Source organism: Musa acuminata, chromosome BXJ1-11 (assembly GCF_036884655.1).
Source record: "Musa acuminata AAA Group cultivar baxijiao chromosome BXJ1-11, Cavendish_Baxijiao_AAA, whole genome shotgun sequence".
NCBI classification, from domain to species: domain Eukaryota; kingdom Viridiplantae; phylum Streptophyta; class Magnoliopsida; order Zingiberales; family Musaceae; genus Musa; species Musa acuminata.
In genome coordinates this window covers 3,631,756-3,652,268 of record NC_088337.1, presented here as the reverse complement: position 1 = coordinate 3,652,268, position 20,513 = coordinate 3,631,756, and the positions used below count along the sequence as shown (strand labels likewise).

The 20,513-nt window shown below is 36.0% G+C and overlaps 1 protein-coding gene across 2 annotated transcripts in view; it reads left to right on the top strand.

The window, feature by feature from the left end:
• Positions 1–1,788: 1,788 nt before the first annotated feature.
• The window catches only part of LOC135596901 (uncharacterized), a 37,572-nt gene continuing 18,847 nt past the window's right edge, over positions 1,789–20,513 (top strand). The window contains exons 1-24 of one of the 2 annotated variants that reach the window (XM_065089162.1): positions 1,789–2,075; positions 2,992–3,286; positions 3,389–3,617; positions 3,717–4,056; positions 4,235–4,348; positions 4,419–4,547; positions 4,627–4,803; positions 4,890–5,081; positions 8,808–8,945; positions 9,060–9,185; positions 9,295–9,539; positions 12,883–12,986; positions 16,178–16,272; positions 16,347–16,586; positions 16,982–17,149; positions 17,337–17,433; positions 17,624–17,721; positions 17,817–17,962; positions 18,069–18,177; positions 18,263–18,409; positions 19,383–19,430; positions 19,510–19,638; positions 19,814–20,050; positions 20,148–20,324. In XM_065089162.1, coding sequence (XP_064945234.1) covers positions 1,977–2,075; positions 2,992–3,286; positions 3,389–3,617; positions 3,717–4,056; positions 4,235–4,348; positions 4,419–4,547; positions 4,627–4,803; positions 4,890–5,081; positions 8,808–8,945; positions 9,060–9,185; positions 9,295–9,539; positions 12,883–12,986; positions 16,178–16,272; positions 16,347–16,586; positions 16,982–17,149; positions 17,337–17,433; positions 17,624–17,721; positions 17,817–17,962; positions 18,069–18,177; positions 18,263–18,409; positions 19,383–19,430; positions 19,510–19,638; positions 19,814–20,050; positions 20,148–20,324 — 3,879 coding nt within the window. In that variant the 5' untranslated portion in view covers positions 1,789–1,976. Of the gene's footprint in view, positions 2,076–2,991; positions 3,287–3,388; positions 3,618–3,716; positions 4,057–4,234; positions 4,349–4,418; positions 4,548–4,626; positions 4,804–4,889; positions 5,082–8,807; positions 8,946–9,059; positions 9,186–9,294; positions 9,540–12,882; positions 12,987–16,177; positions 16,273–16,346; positions 16,587–16,936; positions 17,150–17,336; positions 17,434–17,623; positions 17,722–17,816; positions 17,963–18,068; positions 18,178–18,262; positions 18,410–19,382; positions 19,431–19,509; positions 19,639–19,813; positions 20,051–20,147; positions 20,325–20,513 lie in introns of both variants that reach the window. The other variant, XM_065089161.1, reaches the window with a different exon arrangement.

Here is a 20,513-nt window from a genome sequence, read left to right as displayed (position 1 = left end):
ATATTGGAAATCATATTAATAGAGTCTACTTCAGCACAACTCTCCAACTCTTAAGAATATATACATTTTCTTTTTTGTTTCTTCCATCGTTTTATCATTTCAAAACGTCGCGACCAATAAAATATAAGAAAATAATTAATCAAAATAGATTTAGTATAAGAAGAAAATTTCAAATCTCGAGAATAAAAGAATTTCCTTGTCTGATCATTAATTTTGTAAGTTGATTTTTTGTCTTTTTAAATTGACTATGTTAATACTAATAAATATATAAACGAAAAAGATAAAATGAATATCAATTTGATATTAGGAAGATTTGGTTAAGTATGTTAAAATTTGTCTTTTACATATTTACATGTATATAGTTATATTAGTCTTCTGAGAGTTAAGACTTTTAGTTTGTGTATAAGTTGTTATCCATCAAGTATTCATTTTTAGGATTTAATCTATATAGTATTTGAGTTTTTTTTTTAATTTGAAGAGAAAAAATATATATAAATTACTTCAAAAGTCTGACTCAACATGTAAAATTTGGGTAAGTTGTTTTTTTCCATTAAAAATAATTTGAGAAGATCTATCAGTATTTAATTTAAATCATTCATGTAGTAACTTCCAAATTTGAATATTTAATCAAACTATCGATGTTCATGACATGAAGCACAAATATCCTCAATAAAATCCTCAGTGAAATAACATATGTTGCATGAATATGATAGTATTATATATATATATATATACATATATATATATATATGTATATAAACATAAATATAAGAAGAACTAAAGCTTGGACATTGAATCATTTGAGTCGTATTTCTATAAATCATTGGGTGAAGAAAAGGACGATAGGGATGCAATGATCTCCTTAGTGTAGGAGTATTTATCGGAGAATGACCGGAGGCTCAACAACATCTGCATTCACTAGAAGGAGAGGAGGGGGGGGGGGGTTATTGTCATTAGCATGGGAGAGGAACTATCATATTATAACTCAATCAAGAATATATATATATATATATTTGATTCAACAAGACAAATAATATGTATAAAGCCGATTTCATTATAAAATATAGTAGGAGTACGATAATAAAACATGATGGATTATAGCATATCTAAATCTCATTTATCATCATTAGGAGGTCCTTATAATTTAATATGAGTCTATCTAATACATATAACAAAACATAAGTTTTTGGGAGATATTTAAGAAAAATAAAATAAAATCATAAGTAAACTATATTTGAATATCCTTCGACTGAGCTTTTAGATACTTTCACTTATGGACAAGTTAATATTTACATTATGATTGGATTATGCTAGCAAAAAATACACTATTATGTATCATACCCAATAGATCAAACTTTCAGACCTAATTTGTCAAATTCGTTAGTCTTAGATATCAATTTTTTGTATATTTGAGTCTATTTAACCCACTTAGATTATGTCATACTGATACTCGATGGTAGATAGTAACTCCTATTTTTTTTCTTGCGTAAGTTCTTGATAACATCATTAGAACGCTTTGAATATGCCTCAATTATGATATATATATATATATATATATATGTATATATATTATTTTGCTGAGCAATTATATATATATATAAATATAAATATATATATAAAACGTGGCTTGATATATATAATTGATTCATAAGTTCTCCGTGAATGAACAATAGGAAGCCTCTTAAAAAGCGAAGGTCACCGACACCCAAGGGACACCGGAGTGAGCATATCTCGTTTGGCATTTTATATCCCACCCCATCCCCATTAAAAGGGAGGTCGTCGCGAAACCTCTGATTCTCCGACTCTTGGAAGCCAAAAGCCATCTCCCCGTATTTCCATCACCGAACACCCGACGCTCTCGCCTCTCTCGCTCTCTCCTCCCTTTGTCTCCCGACTCGAAACCCTCGCCCTTCTCGCCATCTCGAGCGGGGCAGAAACCCTAGTCCGGTTCCGCTGCCGTCGCCGCCTCCGCCGCGATGCTTCCCTTCTCTTCCACCGTCGCTGGAGAGATCCGGCTTCTGCTGCAGAGCGTGAACGACTCCAACTTCGATTCGATCTATCGCGAGCTCTGCCAGGTTCGAGAAACTCCGATCTTTCTAATTTCTTACGATTATGTTGTTGCGCGCGTTGGTTTCTTCGTCCTGCCCGAGATGGTATTTGGTGAATAGCATCCTCCTTCCCTTCCAATGTGTCCGTAGCGAACTGATCGGAAGTCAGGCTGCATGCTCGTGCTTCATGGTTGTATATTAGCCCTCTTTCGCCTTTGATGGGCGGAGTGTACTGTGTTGCATGAAAACCCTAGCCTGGTGTTCTTTTTTTTTTAACTTCTCTGATATATTTTTCCTCGACGTGCCTCTTTGCTTTTGTGCTGCGAGGGTTTCCCTAATTCAGAACAGTTCGGATGGTTGTGTCAATCCGGTACTTGGGGGTTGTACGTGGTGAGGGAAAGTTACCTCCGGAAAAACAAATATCGATTGAACCTAATATTTACCCAATGGATACACTCTGATCATGGTAGGACTTCATTTGTGCCGATTTGGCACTTGTTGGTAACTACATTTAGAATTAGGAGAGCTTGGGGAAATGATCGCGATTATGTTTACGGCAAAAACAATCTTCTTCTGTGATGCTTCAGGTTGTTGTGGTGTTCAACTTCCTATTTTATGTGCAAAATGTACGAAGCCTCTATGAAGTTCTTGATCATGTGTACTAAAATGAATTGAAATTGATGGAAAACTTGCCTTTGCATGCAGTTGTATGTTTTAGTTATTTTGTGTTTCTCAACATATAGCGTGAAACAAGTAGTACTTTGCTCAAAGTTTTAGGTTTTGTTTGTCGATGTGCATTGTTGTGCGGTTAACTTTATTTCTGGCAGATGCCTCCTTTTAGCCTGGAATCTGATAGTATGCCTATTCATACAATGACATTCCAATTTCAATGTTTTTTATTGGCACTGTTTGCTCATGCATTGTTATCAATCTGTCTTTACAGTTTGTCGATTACGGAAGTGAAGTCAGCACTTTGTTGCTCCGGAGATGTTTGGATCAAATAATAGTTAAAGATGGGGAGACTTCACAACTGAAACGGGATCTTGTAACTGCAGTTGTAAGATATTTGCTGGACAGACCAAATTTTAGCACAAATCTTTGTGAAGCTTTGGATGGTATGCCAATAAGTGAAGGGTTCTTAGGAGATATTTCAAACACATTAGGTTTTTCAGTAACTGAGAAAATTGGTATTGGACTTGCTTTGTCGGATTGTGAAAATCCTGATCTGAGGATGAGAGGTAAGTTTGGTAATAACATTGGTTATGCTATTCTTTCTATTTTATTCCAGCAATGTTGTTTGTCTCCATTCTTGGTGTTTCAACTGCTTTCATGTTTTCTAGGGCAAAATTTTTGCATTGCTCAGATTGAGGAATTGTGTGCAAATCCTTCGTCAATTTTAAATAGTGATCAAATTCAGGATATTGTTATGTTCCTCTATCGAACTGAAGGCCTTTCAAAGCACATGGATTCTTTTACCAAAATTTTATCTCTGCTCCAATTGAAAGGGTGCTCTTTCTTCTTATCAGCCCCATTGCTGACAAATGATATCAATGCAGCTAACAATTTGAGGTGGTTATGAATAGGTCTAGTGAAGTCTGTATTCATGCCTACTCCTTGTGACTCAAATTTCTTGTTATTCATTCATACTTTCTTTTTATCTCTTTACAGGCATTTGGATCTATTTTCTGGATGCTCTGATAATGATTTTGATGCTGTATTAGCTGAAATTGAAAAGGAAATGAGCATGGCTGACATAGTGACAGAATTGGGGTATGGATGCACAGCTGACGCTTTGCATTGTAAAGAGATACTATCTCAATTTCAACCACTCAATGAAGTTACAGTTTCTAAGTTAATAGGCACAATTGTCCGGACTCATAGTGGTCTTGAGGATCCTCTCAACATTCATGCAACATTTTGTTCAGCTCTTGGTAGCAGCTTAACTAGTGATTCTTCATCATTGAACTCATGGGATTTTAATGTCCTTGTTGACACGATTAAGCAACTTGTGAGCCTAAATCTCTCTGTCTCTCTCTCTCTCTCTCTCTCTCTCTCTCTCTCTTTCTCCCTCTCTCCCTCTCTCTCTCTCTCTCTCTCTATTTCAGCTTAGGTTGTTATGCAGTAAGGCTAATAAAAAATTAGTAGGTAGTAATAAATATTTACCTCATAATTCAACTTATATGCAGGCTCCAAAGACAAATTGGGTGCTTGTCATGGAAAAACTTGATCATGAGGGTTTTCTACTTCCTGATGAAACTGCATTTTCACATCTAATGTCCATTTACAGGAGTGCGTGCCAGGTATTCTTAGGTTTGTGTATTTAAAACAGTTGCTTTTGATAGTATACTAACCCTTAAGTGTATTGCTCAGGATCCTTTTCCTCTCCATGCTATTTGTGGCTCTGTCTGGAAGAATGCAGAAGGCCAACTTTCTCTTTTGAGATATGCAGTGTCAGCCCCAACTGATGTGTTCACATTTGCGCATTGTTCAAGACAACTGGTATTCCTTAATAGATACTGTTGTTTTATATTTGCAACTTAAATTGCTGCTGCATAATTGATGTGTTTTTTTATTTCAGATGTATGGTGATCTAGCACATTTCAAGCATGGAAATCAGGCATGGTGTTGTTTAGATCTTTTGGATGTTTTATGCCAGCTTGCAGAAAGAGGCCATGCCAGCTTGGTGCGACTCATACTAGATTTCCCTCTTAGTCAATGTCCAGAGGTTCTACTTATTGGAGTTGCCCACATTAATGTATGATTCCCAATACTTCCTGAGTATCTACTATCGGTGGTGTTTCTTTTTTAAATGAAGCTGATCGTTTATTTTTCTCTCTACAGACTGCGTACAATCTCATCCAGTATGAAGTATCTTCTTCAGTGTTTCCTGTAATACTAAAAGATTCTTCAAGGAACAACATTTTTCATCATCTCTGGTGTATAAATCCTAACCTGGTCCTTCGAGGATTTATAGAAACCCAGATTGATTCCAACAACCTTTTGAGGATTGTGGATATCTGTCAAGATCTGAAGGTAATATGTTCCAGCATTCAAAACATTACCTTTACTGGAATTGAATATTTATTTGATTTGCAACATATGTTGCATATAATAAATCCTTTCTAATTGAATGAGCTGGCGAGGTTTGAGCTACTGTTTTTATTTCAGTAGTTGAACATTATGGCTCCATATTTTGGGTCTGCATCAGTATCTTCCTTGTTGGTTTATTTTAATAGCTTTTATACTGATCATCTAGAGATATGATATCTGTGGAAATATTTGATGTTGTTAAAGTTCCATAATGGTTTCTTCATGTTGGCCAGAGGCTAGAACTATTCAAATAGTAGATGGTTGATTGCTTTCTTATCTATATCGATGACAGATGAGGGGAATCTATTTAATATATTTAGACATCCATATGGTACATCTCAATGCATCAACTTGACAAGGTTGTCGGTAAAATAAATGGTTCAAGGAGAGTTGATAGAAAAGTTTTAGGTAACTTGTCAATGAAAGAGTTTTAGTTACTCTTGTTTTTACTGATGATATTGTGCTTACGATATCTAAATGGTGGGAAAAGCTAAATGAAATTAATTTTGGAACTTTTGACTTATTGTTGTTTGTTCTTTGTTGTTTTTGGATGAGGAGGGTGAGTGGATAGAATTTGATAATTTTGATTGATGTATCAGCATCTACAGGCAGATATATGGAGATCAATCTTTAAATGTGCTAACTAAAAGATGATGTTCCTACCTGAAACTATTATTTTCTGTATGTTCCCCATTGTCTATACATTTTTTGAACATAATTATAACTTAAGCCATTTTCACATTTCATGTTTACAATGGGTTGAAAAAATTTGATTTGATTTTGCATATTTTATTTTTGAAAGCATGCTACACAACTTGTGCTGTCCTTTTGACTCTGTCCTGCCTGGATAAAGGAGAATGGTTGTGTACTTCAGTTACATAGCTGACGTTTGACATCCCATATGAGGACGTATATGTTAGTTTATATATATGTAGTTTTTTCCTGATTGAGGGAGCGAGTTAAGGATAGTATCCATGTACCAGTAAACCAAGGTCTTTTTGCCTTTTATTTTCTAAATTTCTTAGTGAATATGATATTCTAAACTATTATGTCAGATTGTCTGTACTCTGTGTAATGCTTCACTGTTCATATTGGTGTGATAACTTTGTTTTGCCTTTTAGCCATATAAGGTATGTGCCTTTATATGAATCACACTGGCTCTTACTGCTTACAATGGGAAGACCTCAATTGGTTTTAGTGACTACATTGAACATGTGATTTGGCCTGTTTTAGGACTATCCAACCTAGTGCATGTAAGACTGGACTTGTGATCTAGAAAAAAAATAACTTGGTATAGCTCTAGTTGTTTTTTGAGTGTTTCAATTTACTAAAAATTTTACTAATCTACCTAGTAGCTAGTTGGACAACCAGATTTAATGATGGCTGATGCACCAAACAGGGACCTCGTAGGTGCCCTTTCTCCTGATATTTTTTTTAGTTTTGTGCCCCTTTTCTTGTTTTTTAGTTTTATTCTTTGTTCAACAACAAAGTTTTCTATCTCCTTTTTGTGATTTTAGATTAAGAGATCTATGAATGTGTTGAATGTAGATTTTTTTTTTGTGGAGTCAAATGATGTGTGGATATTCTCATTTAAAACTTTTTTAGGAATTTAAATTCATTGAACTTATAATTACCTTTGCTGATATGTGATATTAAGTCGTTTACATGATAGACCTTCCTAGTATATGTTATTTGCCGATGATATTGTTTTAGTTGATGAGGGCCTAAGTCGATTCAATTGTAAACTTGAGCTATGGAGGCAATTTTTAGAAACTAAAGGTTTTAGATTAAGTAGGACTAAGACTGAATATATGAGATGCAATATTTGTAATTCTAAGAATAGACAGGAGAATATAGTTAAGTTGGATGGACGAGAAATTTCTTTAAGTAAAAGTGGAGCGTTAGGAGTCTTGTGTGATTATCAGATACCTTTGAGATTAAGAGAAAAATTTGATAAGATAGTTGTGAGATTAACAATGCTTTATGGATTTGAGTATTGAGCAGTTATGAAATAACATATATAAAAAGCTTATATTGTTGAGATGGGAATATTAAGATGTATGTGCGAAGTGACTAGGAAAGATAGGAAAAGAGATACTTTTATTTGTGAACAATTAGGTATCGCCTTGATAGAGGATAATATGAGAGAAAATCGTTTAAGTTATTATGAGTATGTACTTAGGAGACCTCCCGATGCAATAGTCAGAAGAGATGAAATGATTAATGTTAGTGGTACAAGGAGAGATAGAGGAAGATCTAAAAAGACTTTAATAGAAACTATAAATAAAGATTTAAGTACTCTAAGCTTAACTAAACATATGAATTTTTATAGATCTCAATGACAACAACGGATCTATGTAGCTGATCCCAAATAGTTGGGATTATGGCTTTGCTATTGTTGTGTATGTGATACTAAGTAAACGCTTTCACAAATTCTAATTCAGTTTGATGGATGGGATTTTTCCATGTTCAAATTGTGATCCTCTGAAATGTCCTTTTTTTTGTGAATTGATATTCAAGGGTGGGGCTTGGGTTGGTGGATTCAAATATTCCTTCCCCTAGATGCATCAGGTTTTATCAATCTTATCTTTATTGGATTGGGTTGGATTAGATGTAATTTAGGTGTTACTTTATCTGTTATGGTGTCTTTAATCCGACGATGTGATTACCAATACGAGTTCTCATCCAGGCCAAGTAAAACTTAAAATCTGTTTGAATGATATTGGGTTTTCTTGGTTGGGACTAGAAATGAAGAAGGTTGTTATCAGTTGGCTTTTGGAAGGGTGGACTTTGGATGACTATGGTTGGATTCTTTTTTTGTTCTTTCATATCTCTACCCCACGCTAATGGCAACTTTTGCTTTAGCTTGGTCACATTCACTCTTTGCATACCAAGAGGTGATAATCCAGGATCTTACCTTTTAGAGGTTGCACCATGTATCTCAAGCAATTTTTCTGGATTTTCAAATTCGGTGATTAGTTGCAACTGCATTGATAAATTAGCAACAGCCTGTTATGACTGTTGAGAAGAGGAGAAAGGGAAAGAGATAATGATGGGGGAAGACACTATTTGGCTAGAAGGGTTAGGGCATCTTGTATTTCCTATATGATATGTGATTGAACCTGTTTTTGTCAGTTTGTCCAAACGCGATTGTAACTTAATCCAGTTTGACTTCCATCAAAACAAGGCTTACTAAGCTAGGAAATTTAGCTCAAGCTTGAAGAAGAAGAGCTTGGTTTTGGCTTAGTGCTTTAGTTGCAAGTTAATCTTCCTTTCCAATGCGCTACATGTTTTGTAAATTCACTCATCCATGTTTCCACTATTTTTTCACGTATGCTAATATTTTAATTTTCTTTTCTGGCAAATATAGTGATCTGCAGAAAATTGGTGTTTGATCTTAGAAAAATGCTTTAAGGACTTAGAAACTGCTAGTTTTATGTTGTGGACTGACAATATATCATTTATTTTGGAGAGAGGGATTACTGATGTAGGGATTAAGATAATTTGCTTTTGGAATTCGTGCTTGTTACTTTTTAGGTATGTTCATGCATGCTTTGATGCATGCATGACGTACATTTCCCAGATTATCAAATTTTTGTTTATCTTGCTTTTTCTGCTTGCAGTAGTTTGTTTTTTATACATGTGAACTTATCCATTTTTCCATGACAGATCCTATCATCAGTGTTGGCTACAACTCCCTTTGCTTTTAGCATTAGACTGGCTGCCATTGCTTCTAGGAAAGATCATATGAATCTTGAGAATTGGTTGAATGAAAATTTGAGTGTATATAAAGATGTTTTTTTTGAGGTAACAAACCTGCCTTTTCTTATTCTTACACGTTCTAGTAAATGTCATAGGTTGTTAAAAGTCTTTCATTCTTGTTGCACGAGCTGTTGAGGTTAAGGAGTTTCATGATCCCAGGATTGTCTGAAGTTCTTAAAAGAGGTACTTGGCGATGGAACCAATGATGTATCAGATGGTTCTCTTCCACAGTCTCGACCAGCTGTTCTGAATGCCTACCGTGAGACATGCTCTGTATTTTTCAAGGTTCATTATGGACTTCTGTATTTCTATCAGCCATTGATATATATGATGCATTTTCTTGGGAGATGTTGCAAAAAATTAATGCAGGTAAAAAATTCATGTCATTATTCAGGTTCTTCAGGCCCATTCCGGACAGCTTGTTTCTCACCAGCTTTTTGAGGAAATGAAGAAGCTGCATATCTCATCTCCTCCAAAGACTCAAAATGCTGGAACAGTGGGTGGAGCAGTTTCAGAGGGCATCTCTGATGATATAGAGTCTGAAGCAAACGCTTACTTCCATCAAATGTTCGCTGGACAATTGTCCGTTGAGGCAATGGTTCAGATGCTTGCACGTTATAAAGAATCTTCTGACAAAAGGTCTGTCATTTTGATTTATTTTTTTTTCTTCTGAATATGATTTTCATTCTGATTAAGCTTTCATTTTATCTCCTTTTAGCATTTGTGGGTTGTTCAGTGATTATTCCAATTTGGGTTGTTTTTCCTGTAATTTGGTTGGTCCAGTTTTAACTTTAAAGAATTCCTGAATTACCATATTTGTTGCATAATGTATTGTTATCATCTAATTTTGTGTTAAAACTTAAAATACATGATAATGTTAGGCTTACTGTCATGACCCAGTCCTATAGCGCTAGTTTGTTGTAATCCAATATATGAGCTTTTAACCACATGACTTAAATTGCTTACGTTGAGTTTGCTAGTGGTTGGCCCATTTGCTCATATATTCCATCATATGAATCTTCATGCTTTTGATGTGGGCCTGCTTTGCGGCATCATGTTCTCCTTCGTTTAGAGACTCAATGTCCTCATCAACGTCTAATACATAACCTAGAAACATTCCCTATTAGATGGCATGGTCACAAGCTCCATGTCATGATGTGCCTCTTGTATTATCTATGGATAGCCCTTTCTTTCTTGGAGTTGGTAGGTTTCTTTGGGATGAGTTGTCGTGTACCTTTTGATAAGCCCATTAGCTTAGTAAATTGGACATACAACCTTAAAGCACATTTCCGGAAATGTTTCCAGGTGTTCCTTGTGAGATTGTCTTAACCTTAAGCCCGATCATAATCTCTCTCCCGCTTTTGATGTGTGACTAAACAAGCTATTTATGTAAGTGTAAATGTCACTCCCTTATTTTTACGCCCAACAATAATTAGATCATCAAAGAGAACATGGTTGATTTGTCTCAGTAAGCAATAAAATGTTGGATGATCTTGATTTCGCTATCAATTCTTTACATAGATACTAGTAGTTTATCATGGCATGGTACTCAAATAATCGTCACTTATATGTGAGTTGCTATTTTACATTGATTGACACACTTCAATTCAAGGGAAAATAATTTAATTGGTCTATTCTGCCTCAAGTATGACCAAGAGATAAGTTGTGGACCTCTAGATCTTGAAAATTTGATACTAGACCCTAGTGAAAAAGAGTTCTCCATAGGACCCACCTTAGTAGTGTTAATTGATCTTGTTTAAAAATCCAAACCATTTGATTTAGGGTGTGAACACTTTTTGATGACATAATATATCAACATTCAAATCCAAATGTCATAGATTCTTGCTTTTAAATGGAACTTGCTTTGCTAAGTGTTGCACATCTTGTGTTTCATCTTCTGTGCCTAGTTTTCACAAGATCTTGAATCTTGGTCTCCTAGTTTATCTTGCATCTTCGATGACTTGTCATTCACTTGCACCAACATAAGTCTGTCTCCTCTTAGCATCCCTGATTATCAACACAATACTTGCTCTACAAACCAAGAGGTTTTTTGTTGACAGAATAGTTTCAAAAAGGCTAGATGGAAATTGGAACCAAGGATTGCAATTTTGGTCCGTACCGGTGTACCGAGCCTTGCTAGGTATGGTACGTACTGAGTTGTATCGACAATATGCCCAAAATCATCAAAAAAAACCTCCAAAAATACCTTTAAAATAGAAAAAAAAGTTAGATTAAGGTTTGTAAGTTAGAAATAAATATAAATTTAGTATAATTTTAGCAAAAATAATGTAATTAGAAAATAATTATGTCACATATTTTTCAGGTTTTGAGAAGTAGCTTTGTGGTATGTTTCGGATCGTCCTTTCGTTAATATTGAATTATTTACAAAAAAAATATTTTAGTTGTTAGATTATTTTTTATACAACTTAAATTTTAAGATTCAAATGAATTAAGTAATCAATCAATGGATATACTAGCTTCTGCCACCAAAAAGGACGGGACTCCACGGACGATGGATTGTAGTCCTCGATCATATGTATTTGTATATCAATATGATATGTTTATTGGACCAAATCCTGAAATTGGTCCCACGACATATTGCACTGATACACCGTATGTTATTGGTGTATCAATGTGATGATGGTCATAGTTTGATTGTTGTGAACCACATGTGTCTGAGGCAGCTCCTGATGCAAGGGCAAATGTGGCATGTTTTGGCCTCTTAATCCTCCCAAATTAGTCTCCTAAATTTGATCCAATCTATAAATCGTAGCTCTGTTGAGTTTAGACGAGTGCAAATGTGAGAATAAGAGAGAGATGTGAGTGAAAAAGAGTCTTAGAGAGTTTAAGAGATTGAGAGAGTAAAATGAGTTGAAAGAGGAGGGAGGAAAGGGTTTAAAAACCCTTTTCTATGCATCAAATGGTCAAATTGATCGTTTGAAATAAGGCAATCTTAGCCCTTGATTGGTAACGGTCGAAATCGTATCATTATCGATTGGTACAGGTCGGTAACGATCAGATTTTAACTATTACCGCCCGGTACAAACCTCGTATCACCCGTATTGGTCAAGTGATCAGTATCGCTCAGTAGAGGGTGGTCCGCGTATCGGTATCCTATCGGATTGGCACGTACTGCTCATATCCGACCGTATGCATCGGTACAACAAACCCTGGTTTGAACACTATGGTGTCTAATGTCTAATCCCTAATAACCCACAAGGCTACAAGGAATGTTAGAGGATCTGATCAGTTGTTTTTCAGATCAAATCTGAAAAGAAAGCCTCATGTATTCTTGAGCAACAAGTATACAGATCATCTTTCTCAACTTGAGCAAGAGAAAGAGTATGATGAGTGTGTGCACATGCGACAGATTATACTTACCTAAAGGTCTGATGAATGCCCATATTGTTGATATCTGAATTGTTTAGATTCCTTATGAAAATGATACACATGTCCTAGTATAAAGCATTTGTCCTGATAAATTCACAAGTACTTTATCATGCTTCTTTGGAACCTCTCAACAAGTTCTAGTTCATCAGATGGATCTCAAGCTTTTACTATGTATTAATGCTTCACTGGAGAAGGCACAACCCCATGACATATTCACATGGAGAAGGAATTTGCCAACACAGCATGTCCAAGAACATTATCATTTCATGTTAGAGAAGCGTATTGTTACATCATTTTCGTCTATCTTCTGTATTGTTTTCATGTGTGAAATGCTTCAGATCTAGCTACTTTTTGAAATCTACTAGATTACTAGTGTTTCTTTTTTCATTTGTGGCAGGTTTTCTTTTAAGAATAACAAGTTGTAAAATTTGAACTATGGTTGTCACCGGCCATTTTATGGAATATCTGAGAATTCCAAGTGATTGCCTTAATTTTCCTTGCTAATGGTTACATTGTTGAGATCTCTTTACCTCTTTGTTTTATCTTAAGATGCTGATTGATGAATATTCTTTACTTGTTCAATTAAATTCAGGGAACAGATGGTTTTTGAATGTATCATTGCAAACCTGTTTGAAGAGTACAAGTTCTTTCCCAAGTATCCTGACAGGCAATTAAAATTAGTTGCAGTGCTATTTGGTGAGAGTTTATTAATTGTCTGTTGCATTGGTTTTTCTTTTGATATTTATTCTTGTTCTAGAGTGTCTCTTTAACTCTTATTTCCTTTTTGCCAGGCTACCTATGAAATCTCGTTGTTCTTGACAAATGTTTGCATTGTTGCTTAAATTTTGATAGATTTCACTTGTGATGAAAGTTTAATACAAGATACAACTATATAGTTATTCTTTTCTGTTGTGGTTGTAGATTTCCTTTCTTTTTCATCATCATCATCATTTTCTTCTCTTTCTTTCCTTGGTGGTATCTTTGAGGGATAGTATTTTGCACACATCTTTCTCCTTGTCTGTTCACACTTAGAATGGAGTGTGATGCATGTTTCTTCTGTGATGTTCTTGGATTCATTTGTGAGAAATCCTCTTTCTCTTATCTATCTTGTTATAAAACAGTTTAGTTATTCAACTGTAACTTATAATTAAAAAAGCATACTAACAGGTATTTTCAACATATGGGAGGTATCTAGTGATAAGGTGGTTAGATTCACGTGTTATGGCCACTAGCTAAAAAGAAATTTGAAGGCTTCGTCCCTCAACATTGTTAATTTTGGTGGTTATTAGGAAAGTTGAACCATTTCTCACTACCAAATTAAAGAAGTGGTTGGGTTTAAACATGCCATATTACATTAAGATTTAAGATGGTGCCTTGAAACAATTCTTCTTGGTGGCCTCAGCATGTGAACCGATTATTGTTAAGGGCCATAGTTTTTGTATAGAATAGGCAACCTTGTTTCGATATACCTAACTTAATAGTGAGACTGGATATACCTATTTTAATACTGAGGTGACCTTTAGTCCCTCAGGAAATAGCTCATGCAATGAACATCTTATCTAATTACTTGTTTATGAATTACATGCGTTATGTAGTGCTGCTACATGTGCAGTATCTAGGTAGGAATGTTAATACTATATCAAATAGCGAGAAGCTGGATGGTAACTGAAAATTTAGTGGCCAACAATTTTGTTTTAAATAGATCAACCAATATTTAATCTGGATTTGAAGGATCCAACCAGTATGGTCAAAAGGTGCTAGGCGATAAAATGTGCTAAGGTGTCCAAATGCTCGAGGTACTAGGTGCTCATTCGAGTGATGCAAGTCTCTACAGCAATAACAACAGCAGCAACAAACCATAAGTTCCAACCATTTGGGGTTGGCTATATGGATCTTTTGCTGCCATTTAGATATATAAAAGCCATAGTTTAGTTAAGAGTATTTAAATCTGTGTATAGTTACTATTAAAAATCTTTTTAGGTTTTCCTCTTCCTCGTCTTGTATCACTAATGTTAAATCATTTTTTGATGTGAGGCTCTCACATATATAATAATTTATAAAAAATATAATTAAGGATTATGAGGAGCGAGAGGGCATTTAGATCTATAAAAGCCATATGTTTAGTTAAAAGTATTTAAATCTTTATTTATACTTACTATTAAAAGTCTTTTTAGGTTTTTCTCTTCCTCGTCTCGTATTACTAATGCTAATCATTTTTTGATGTGAGGCTCTCACATATATAACAATTTATAAAAAATATAATTAAGGATTATGAGGAGCGAGAGGGCATTGTCGTGGTCTTGAGAGGGGGGTTGCTGTTGATTGGGAGGGCAGCATGGAGCTATTGAAAAGGATGAGGGAGAGGGGGTTCAAGGAGGCTTGATAGGGATGCGGAGGAGGCGATGACGGAGGAAGCTGATGCCTTGCAATGTGCTTGCAAAGCAGTAGCAGGAAATAAGAGCCTGAAAGGAACAAGAGCTAAGGAAGGAGTTCTGAAGCTTCCTTGTGCTCTTCCACATGAGAGAAAACCATAATTTAGGTAATGTACAGTATTCAATTTACAATCGAAGGAATCAATTTTTGGTTGTCGTGTTCACTGGATCAACATTTGGTGCAGTGTTATTCTATTGGTTGCAAACTTTGGAGTGTATTAACTAGAAGATAGGCTGTTATGCTAGATGATGTGATAGCTTCGGTACTACCATTCTTCTCAACTGAGATGCAAATCCTTCAAAATTGTAATCAACAGTTGGTTGTAGAATTGCAATTGTACAATCAATTTTAACTGGAGGACTTACTCAGCTGAATAAAGAAGTAATGATGTTCTGAATTCTGTTATCAAGATCCACGTTATTTTGGTATGGAACGACAATGTGTTGAACATAGAACAAGCATCCATAAATGTGATCCAAGTGAAGATGCGACCATGCCAAATTTGTAATTTGCTGTTTGGTGCCATTACCCTACATGCTCAGGTTTCAATATTGGTAGGAGGCCCGATCAATATGGGACAATTTTAGGGGCCAGAGAAAAAGACAGAAGAGGAGGAAGAGAGCGAGGAGGCATACCAGGAGGGGGACATAAAGCAATAGTTGGTAGCAGTTATGTCCCAAGGTGGTAACAATGACCCTTTGAGCAGGGATCGTTACAAAGAGAAAGAGAGGTGATGATATTAAAGGGAAAAAACAATAAAAAAAAGTAGTGACAGATGCCAGAAATAAGAAAGATTCTGGTACTGGATCTACTTGGTATGTAGGCTGTCTGGCCTATGGATTCACAGATTTTGCATTGGATCTGTGCCACAGATTATTTGACCCACAGGTGATTAAAATTCAACAATGGAAATTTAAAGAAGAAAAATGGGCTTACTGCTCGGTTCATATGGTTTCTGGGTGGTAAGTCCTGTACCACACGTGGATTCCTCAAAATTGGATAGTTCACTTGCAGGTTCGTGCTTGGACCGGTAAATACCAGCCAGTACACACTAGACTTAGTGAACCCTTGGTTTTGTATATGTTTTCGTGATATTTGTGCATGATACTCTTGTAACAGAGGCAACACAAATGCAGACAATATGACTAATAAACTAGCATTTCAGCCTCTACCTTACGAATCTTCTGGTTTAGGAGGCCTTGTTTCTTGTCACCTTTTTGTTATGCCATATTTTGTTTATCTGGTAGTCTTTTGGTTTCCTTATATGTGGTGCTTGTTGTAAAACATGACATGATTGCTGCAACTTTAGATTATGCTTGCCCAGGTGTTTGCCATATGGGCTCAGAAATAGTGTTCAATTTTTGACCATCAAGTGAACACTTTAAAAATGCTGTGTTCTTTCTTTACCTCAGTCTGTTCATAATCTTTTTTTTTGGTGTTCCCTATATGCGTAGGTTCTCTAATAAAGCACCAACTTGTGACTCATCTTGCGCTTGGTATTGCTTTGCGTGGGGTTCTTGATGCATTGCGGAAATCGGTGGATTCAAAAGTTCGTAAATTTTGTTTGAAGTTTCCTTTGTTTCCGTTGATCTTAGAACATAATGTGAGGTCTGTTTGGTTCAGATGTTTATGTTTGGTACCAAGGCCTTGGAGCAGTTCATGGATCGTCTTGTTGAGTGGCCACAATATTGCAATCATATATTACAGATATCTCATTTGCGTGGAACACATGCTGAGTTGGTTTCTTTTATTGAGAGGGAACTAACAAGAATTTCTTCTAGTCAGTCAGAGTCAAATAGTGTTAATGCAATGCCTGTTGATCAGCAACAAGGTTCGGGAACTGCTGCTACTGAAAGCGTGGAGGTATGTCCTGGGAGACCCCTATATGGCAACTTTAAGATTTCTTAAGGGCATCATCCTAGTTGCACATAATACAGGGAATTGGATATTGTGATTCAGTACTTTTTTTTGTGGCTCTTCTACTTTATGATGTCTCACCATGTTACTGCTAATTAGATGTCTTAGAGCTCAATGACCTGAGTTATGGAAGGGGGAAAATTTTCTATTAAGTGTTAAGAAATATATATTATAATCTTGGATTCTGTTGCTTGCTATTATATTGCTTGCCATCCCTTTAAAATTTGATGTGCTTACACTCCAGTTAAGGCAACTGGATTTCACTTCTCTGTTGAGCTTCTTGATTGTTTGCTCAGGCATCTGAAGCATCATGGCATTTGATGAGTTCCACTTCTACGCAGTTGGGACAGCAGTTTTCCTCTTTACAGCTTCAACAGAGGCATCAGGGTTTCCTCGGTGAAAGGACTAAAGCCTCTACCATGTCTGTCAGTTATACGAAACCGCTTCTATCCCATACTGGGCAATCTTCATTTCTATCTGGATCTGTTGAATCTGTCACAAATCAGAAGGTATTGTTTCTGTTCTTGTGATGGTCTTATAGGAGTGAGCTTGTTGTCTTCTGAATCGATTGGAAGCTGGAAAGATGGCTGACTATATACTGTTATTACTTTGTTTTATATCTACTGTCTTTCTTTAATGTTCTTTAACCCTTCCCACGTCATTATGCTTGTCCTCATCATGGGAACTATTTTACAGCCTTTGCAAACCACATCATCGCACCATACTGCCAGTGTGACAACTACTGTATCATCATCTCCTGGTTTTCTTCGTGCTCGAAGTGCAACACCTGCAGGTAAAATGAATGAATGAATGCTATATTATAGAGTTTGTTCTTTTACTGGTTCCTTATTCTCATCTCATCCCTTTGGCTAATGATAGATGGTGCAATATTTTGGATATTGATGTCCTTTTGTCTTGTTTGTTCTTTTCCTGTTGTCCTAATGTATTTCTGTACTTGAATGTGGTGGGCATTCTTTCTCTAGGCATGCTTCGGCAACCTTCTTACAGCACAGGTTTTGGGGCTGCATTGAACATCGAAACACTTGTTGCGGCAGCAGAGAGAAGAGATACACCGATAGAAGTTAGTTTTGCATGTTCTTACATGCCTTTTCTTGTTATCTTTGTTCTTTATTGTTCCTTTGTGGGCTTCATATGTGTTTCATGTCTTTTGTTCAGGCTCCCTCATCAGAAACTCAAGACAAGATCTTATTTATGATTAACAACATTTCAACTTCAAACATGGATGCAAAAGCAAAAGAGTTTGGTGAGATTCTCAAGGAGCAATACTATCCTTGGTTTGCGCAGTATATGGTGATGAAAAGGTGGAAAATTTGTCTGATAACATCTTTTGGAATTACATGCTTTCACATTGATCACCAGAACTTTGAGTTATTTTGTATGCCTGTTTAACTTATGTTTCTCTTGCAGAGCGAGCATCGAACCAAACTTTCATGACTTGTATCTGAAGTTCTTGGATAAAGTTAACTCAAAATCACTAAATAAGGAGATTGTTAAAGCTACTTACGAGAACTGCAAGGTTATTTTTTCTATATCTGTTTGTCGGTCTCATGCTGTTGTCTTAATATTAATTGCCTTACTTTTCTGACTCTTTTTTCTTTTAGGTCTTGCTAAGATCTGATCTTATAAAATCAAGTTCTGAAGAACGTTCTTTGCTTAAAAATCTTGGTAGCTGGCTTGGGAAGTTCACAATCGGTAGGAATCAAGCATTGCGTGCCAGAGAAATTGATCCAAAAGCTTTGATAATAGAGGTACACCTTGTTATACTTTTCTGGCTATAAAACTACTTGATCATGTGGATTTGGCTGACTAAAGCTTTAACGTAGTTCCTGGGATGAGCAACATGGCGACATATTAAAAATATTTGGATTTGACAGGATTATGGATGTCTATAAAAAAGGTTATTGTAGTATTGCTTTCGCATTGAAATATGATCATATTTAAGGATTGGTATTCAGGAAAAGAGAATGGAGTAAAGAAGGATGGGCAGTGTTATATGCTGTTATGTTATTACAGTAAGGATTTCCAAATTAGTGTTACAGGAGAAGCTTCGAGCATAAAACAAGAGGAAAGTTCACAAGACAGTAGAAACTCTAATCATGAATGGAGCCCCTTTTAGGTCTTATTTTTTCAGATAACTGTGGCAAACTGGTTGCTAGGTGCTACCTTCATATAGGTGCTTGGGGTCACTGGGGTATCATAGCATTTATAAGTAAGCAAAATTCGGGAATGAAGGTCAGGAAAAATTTATGAGGTTCTGCACTTCATTGCATTCAACTTGGACTATTATGCCATTGGACGGTCCAAGTTGTTTGTCAAATGGGTATCTGGCTCTCTGACTGATTCATTAAGTCCTGAAGTAGCCAAGGGACTAGTGGCCTGTCATGACTTCATGAGTGAAAGCTGGATATCTCGATGAACAGAATACAAGGATAAAAATCAAAGGAATTCTCATTATGTTATTTTCATTGACTAAATTACCCAACTGAAAGATGATATAATTCTGAAGATAAAAGATTTTAATCACTCAGTGTGCAATGTGTAATAACTCATTGATATTCCATGTGGAATGGGATAATTGACATTGTCTGGGGTGTGCATTGGGCCATTTCCTTGTTGCTAATTCTTATTAGGCAGCCCTTTTTCTTAATGTAATGAAGGTTGGTTCTTTGTTGCTTTGAAATATTCCTTGGTGGTCTTATGTGAATCATGTTCTCTTGCTAGGCATACGAGAAGGGGCTGATGATTGCTGTGATCCCATTTACTTCAAAGGTATGTATTCTTTTAATTTATTAGTTGCTTATGGTATTGTTGTGATATAGTTAATGTTAAGGGACTAATATTACTGTAGATTCTGGAACCATGCCAATCGAGTGTAGCTTATCTACCTCCCAATCCTTGGACTATGGGCATCCTCAGTTTGCTTGCTGAGATCTATAATCTACCAAACCTCAAAATGAACCTGAAATTTGACATAGAGGTAATTGTTATTTGTCCCTTACATTGTCTGATTTCATGTAACCGAGACTTTGTTTACGATGGTGAAAAAAGATCAATGTAGCTGATCCCAGATAGTTGGGAAATTATGACTTTTTGTTGTTGTTGTTGTCATTGTTCTATAAAGGACCATTTCCACTTTCATTCTTGTTTTGCAGGTTTTATTTAAGAACCTTGGCGTAGATATGAAAGAAGTTAAACCAACTGCACTTCTAAAAGATAAGATTCGTGAAGTAGAGGGGAATCCAGATTTTTCAAACAAGGACATCACTGCAGCACAACCACCATTTGTTGAAGTTAATTCAGGATTATTGCCTGCATTGAATCATGTAGAGTTGCAAGCTGAGGTCAATAATTCACCTCATCCGACAAGCCATCCAAATGCATTGACTCAGGTCATTGGTCATTCTGCCCTTATGTTAACTTACATCATCGTTTGACATTTGTTCTTAATCAAGTTTTGTGTTTTTTCCTGCTGTTAATCTGGTGCAGTATGCTGCTGCTCCACATCTGGCTTCAAATTCCGTTTTGGAGGATGACAAAATGGGGGTTATAAACATGCCTGAACGTGTTCCATCTGCTCAGGGTTTGACTCAAGTTACACCATCTCCATCACCATCTCCTTCGCCATCACCATCTCCTTCACCATCACCTTTTTCTTTGAGCCAGGTCTATTCTTTTTTCCAAGTTCATCCACCCGATACTCTACATAATCTTTTTCTTTTTTGATACAAATGTTTGAAATCTTTGATAACATGCTCACATAAGGTTTTTAGCACAACCTAGGGCTTTACTTGTGACTTGAATGCTAATTTTTGTTGACTTTGTATACTGGTTAGGGGTTGTTCTATCATTGTT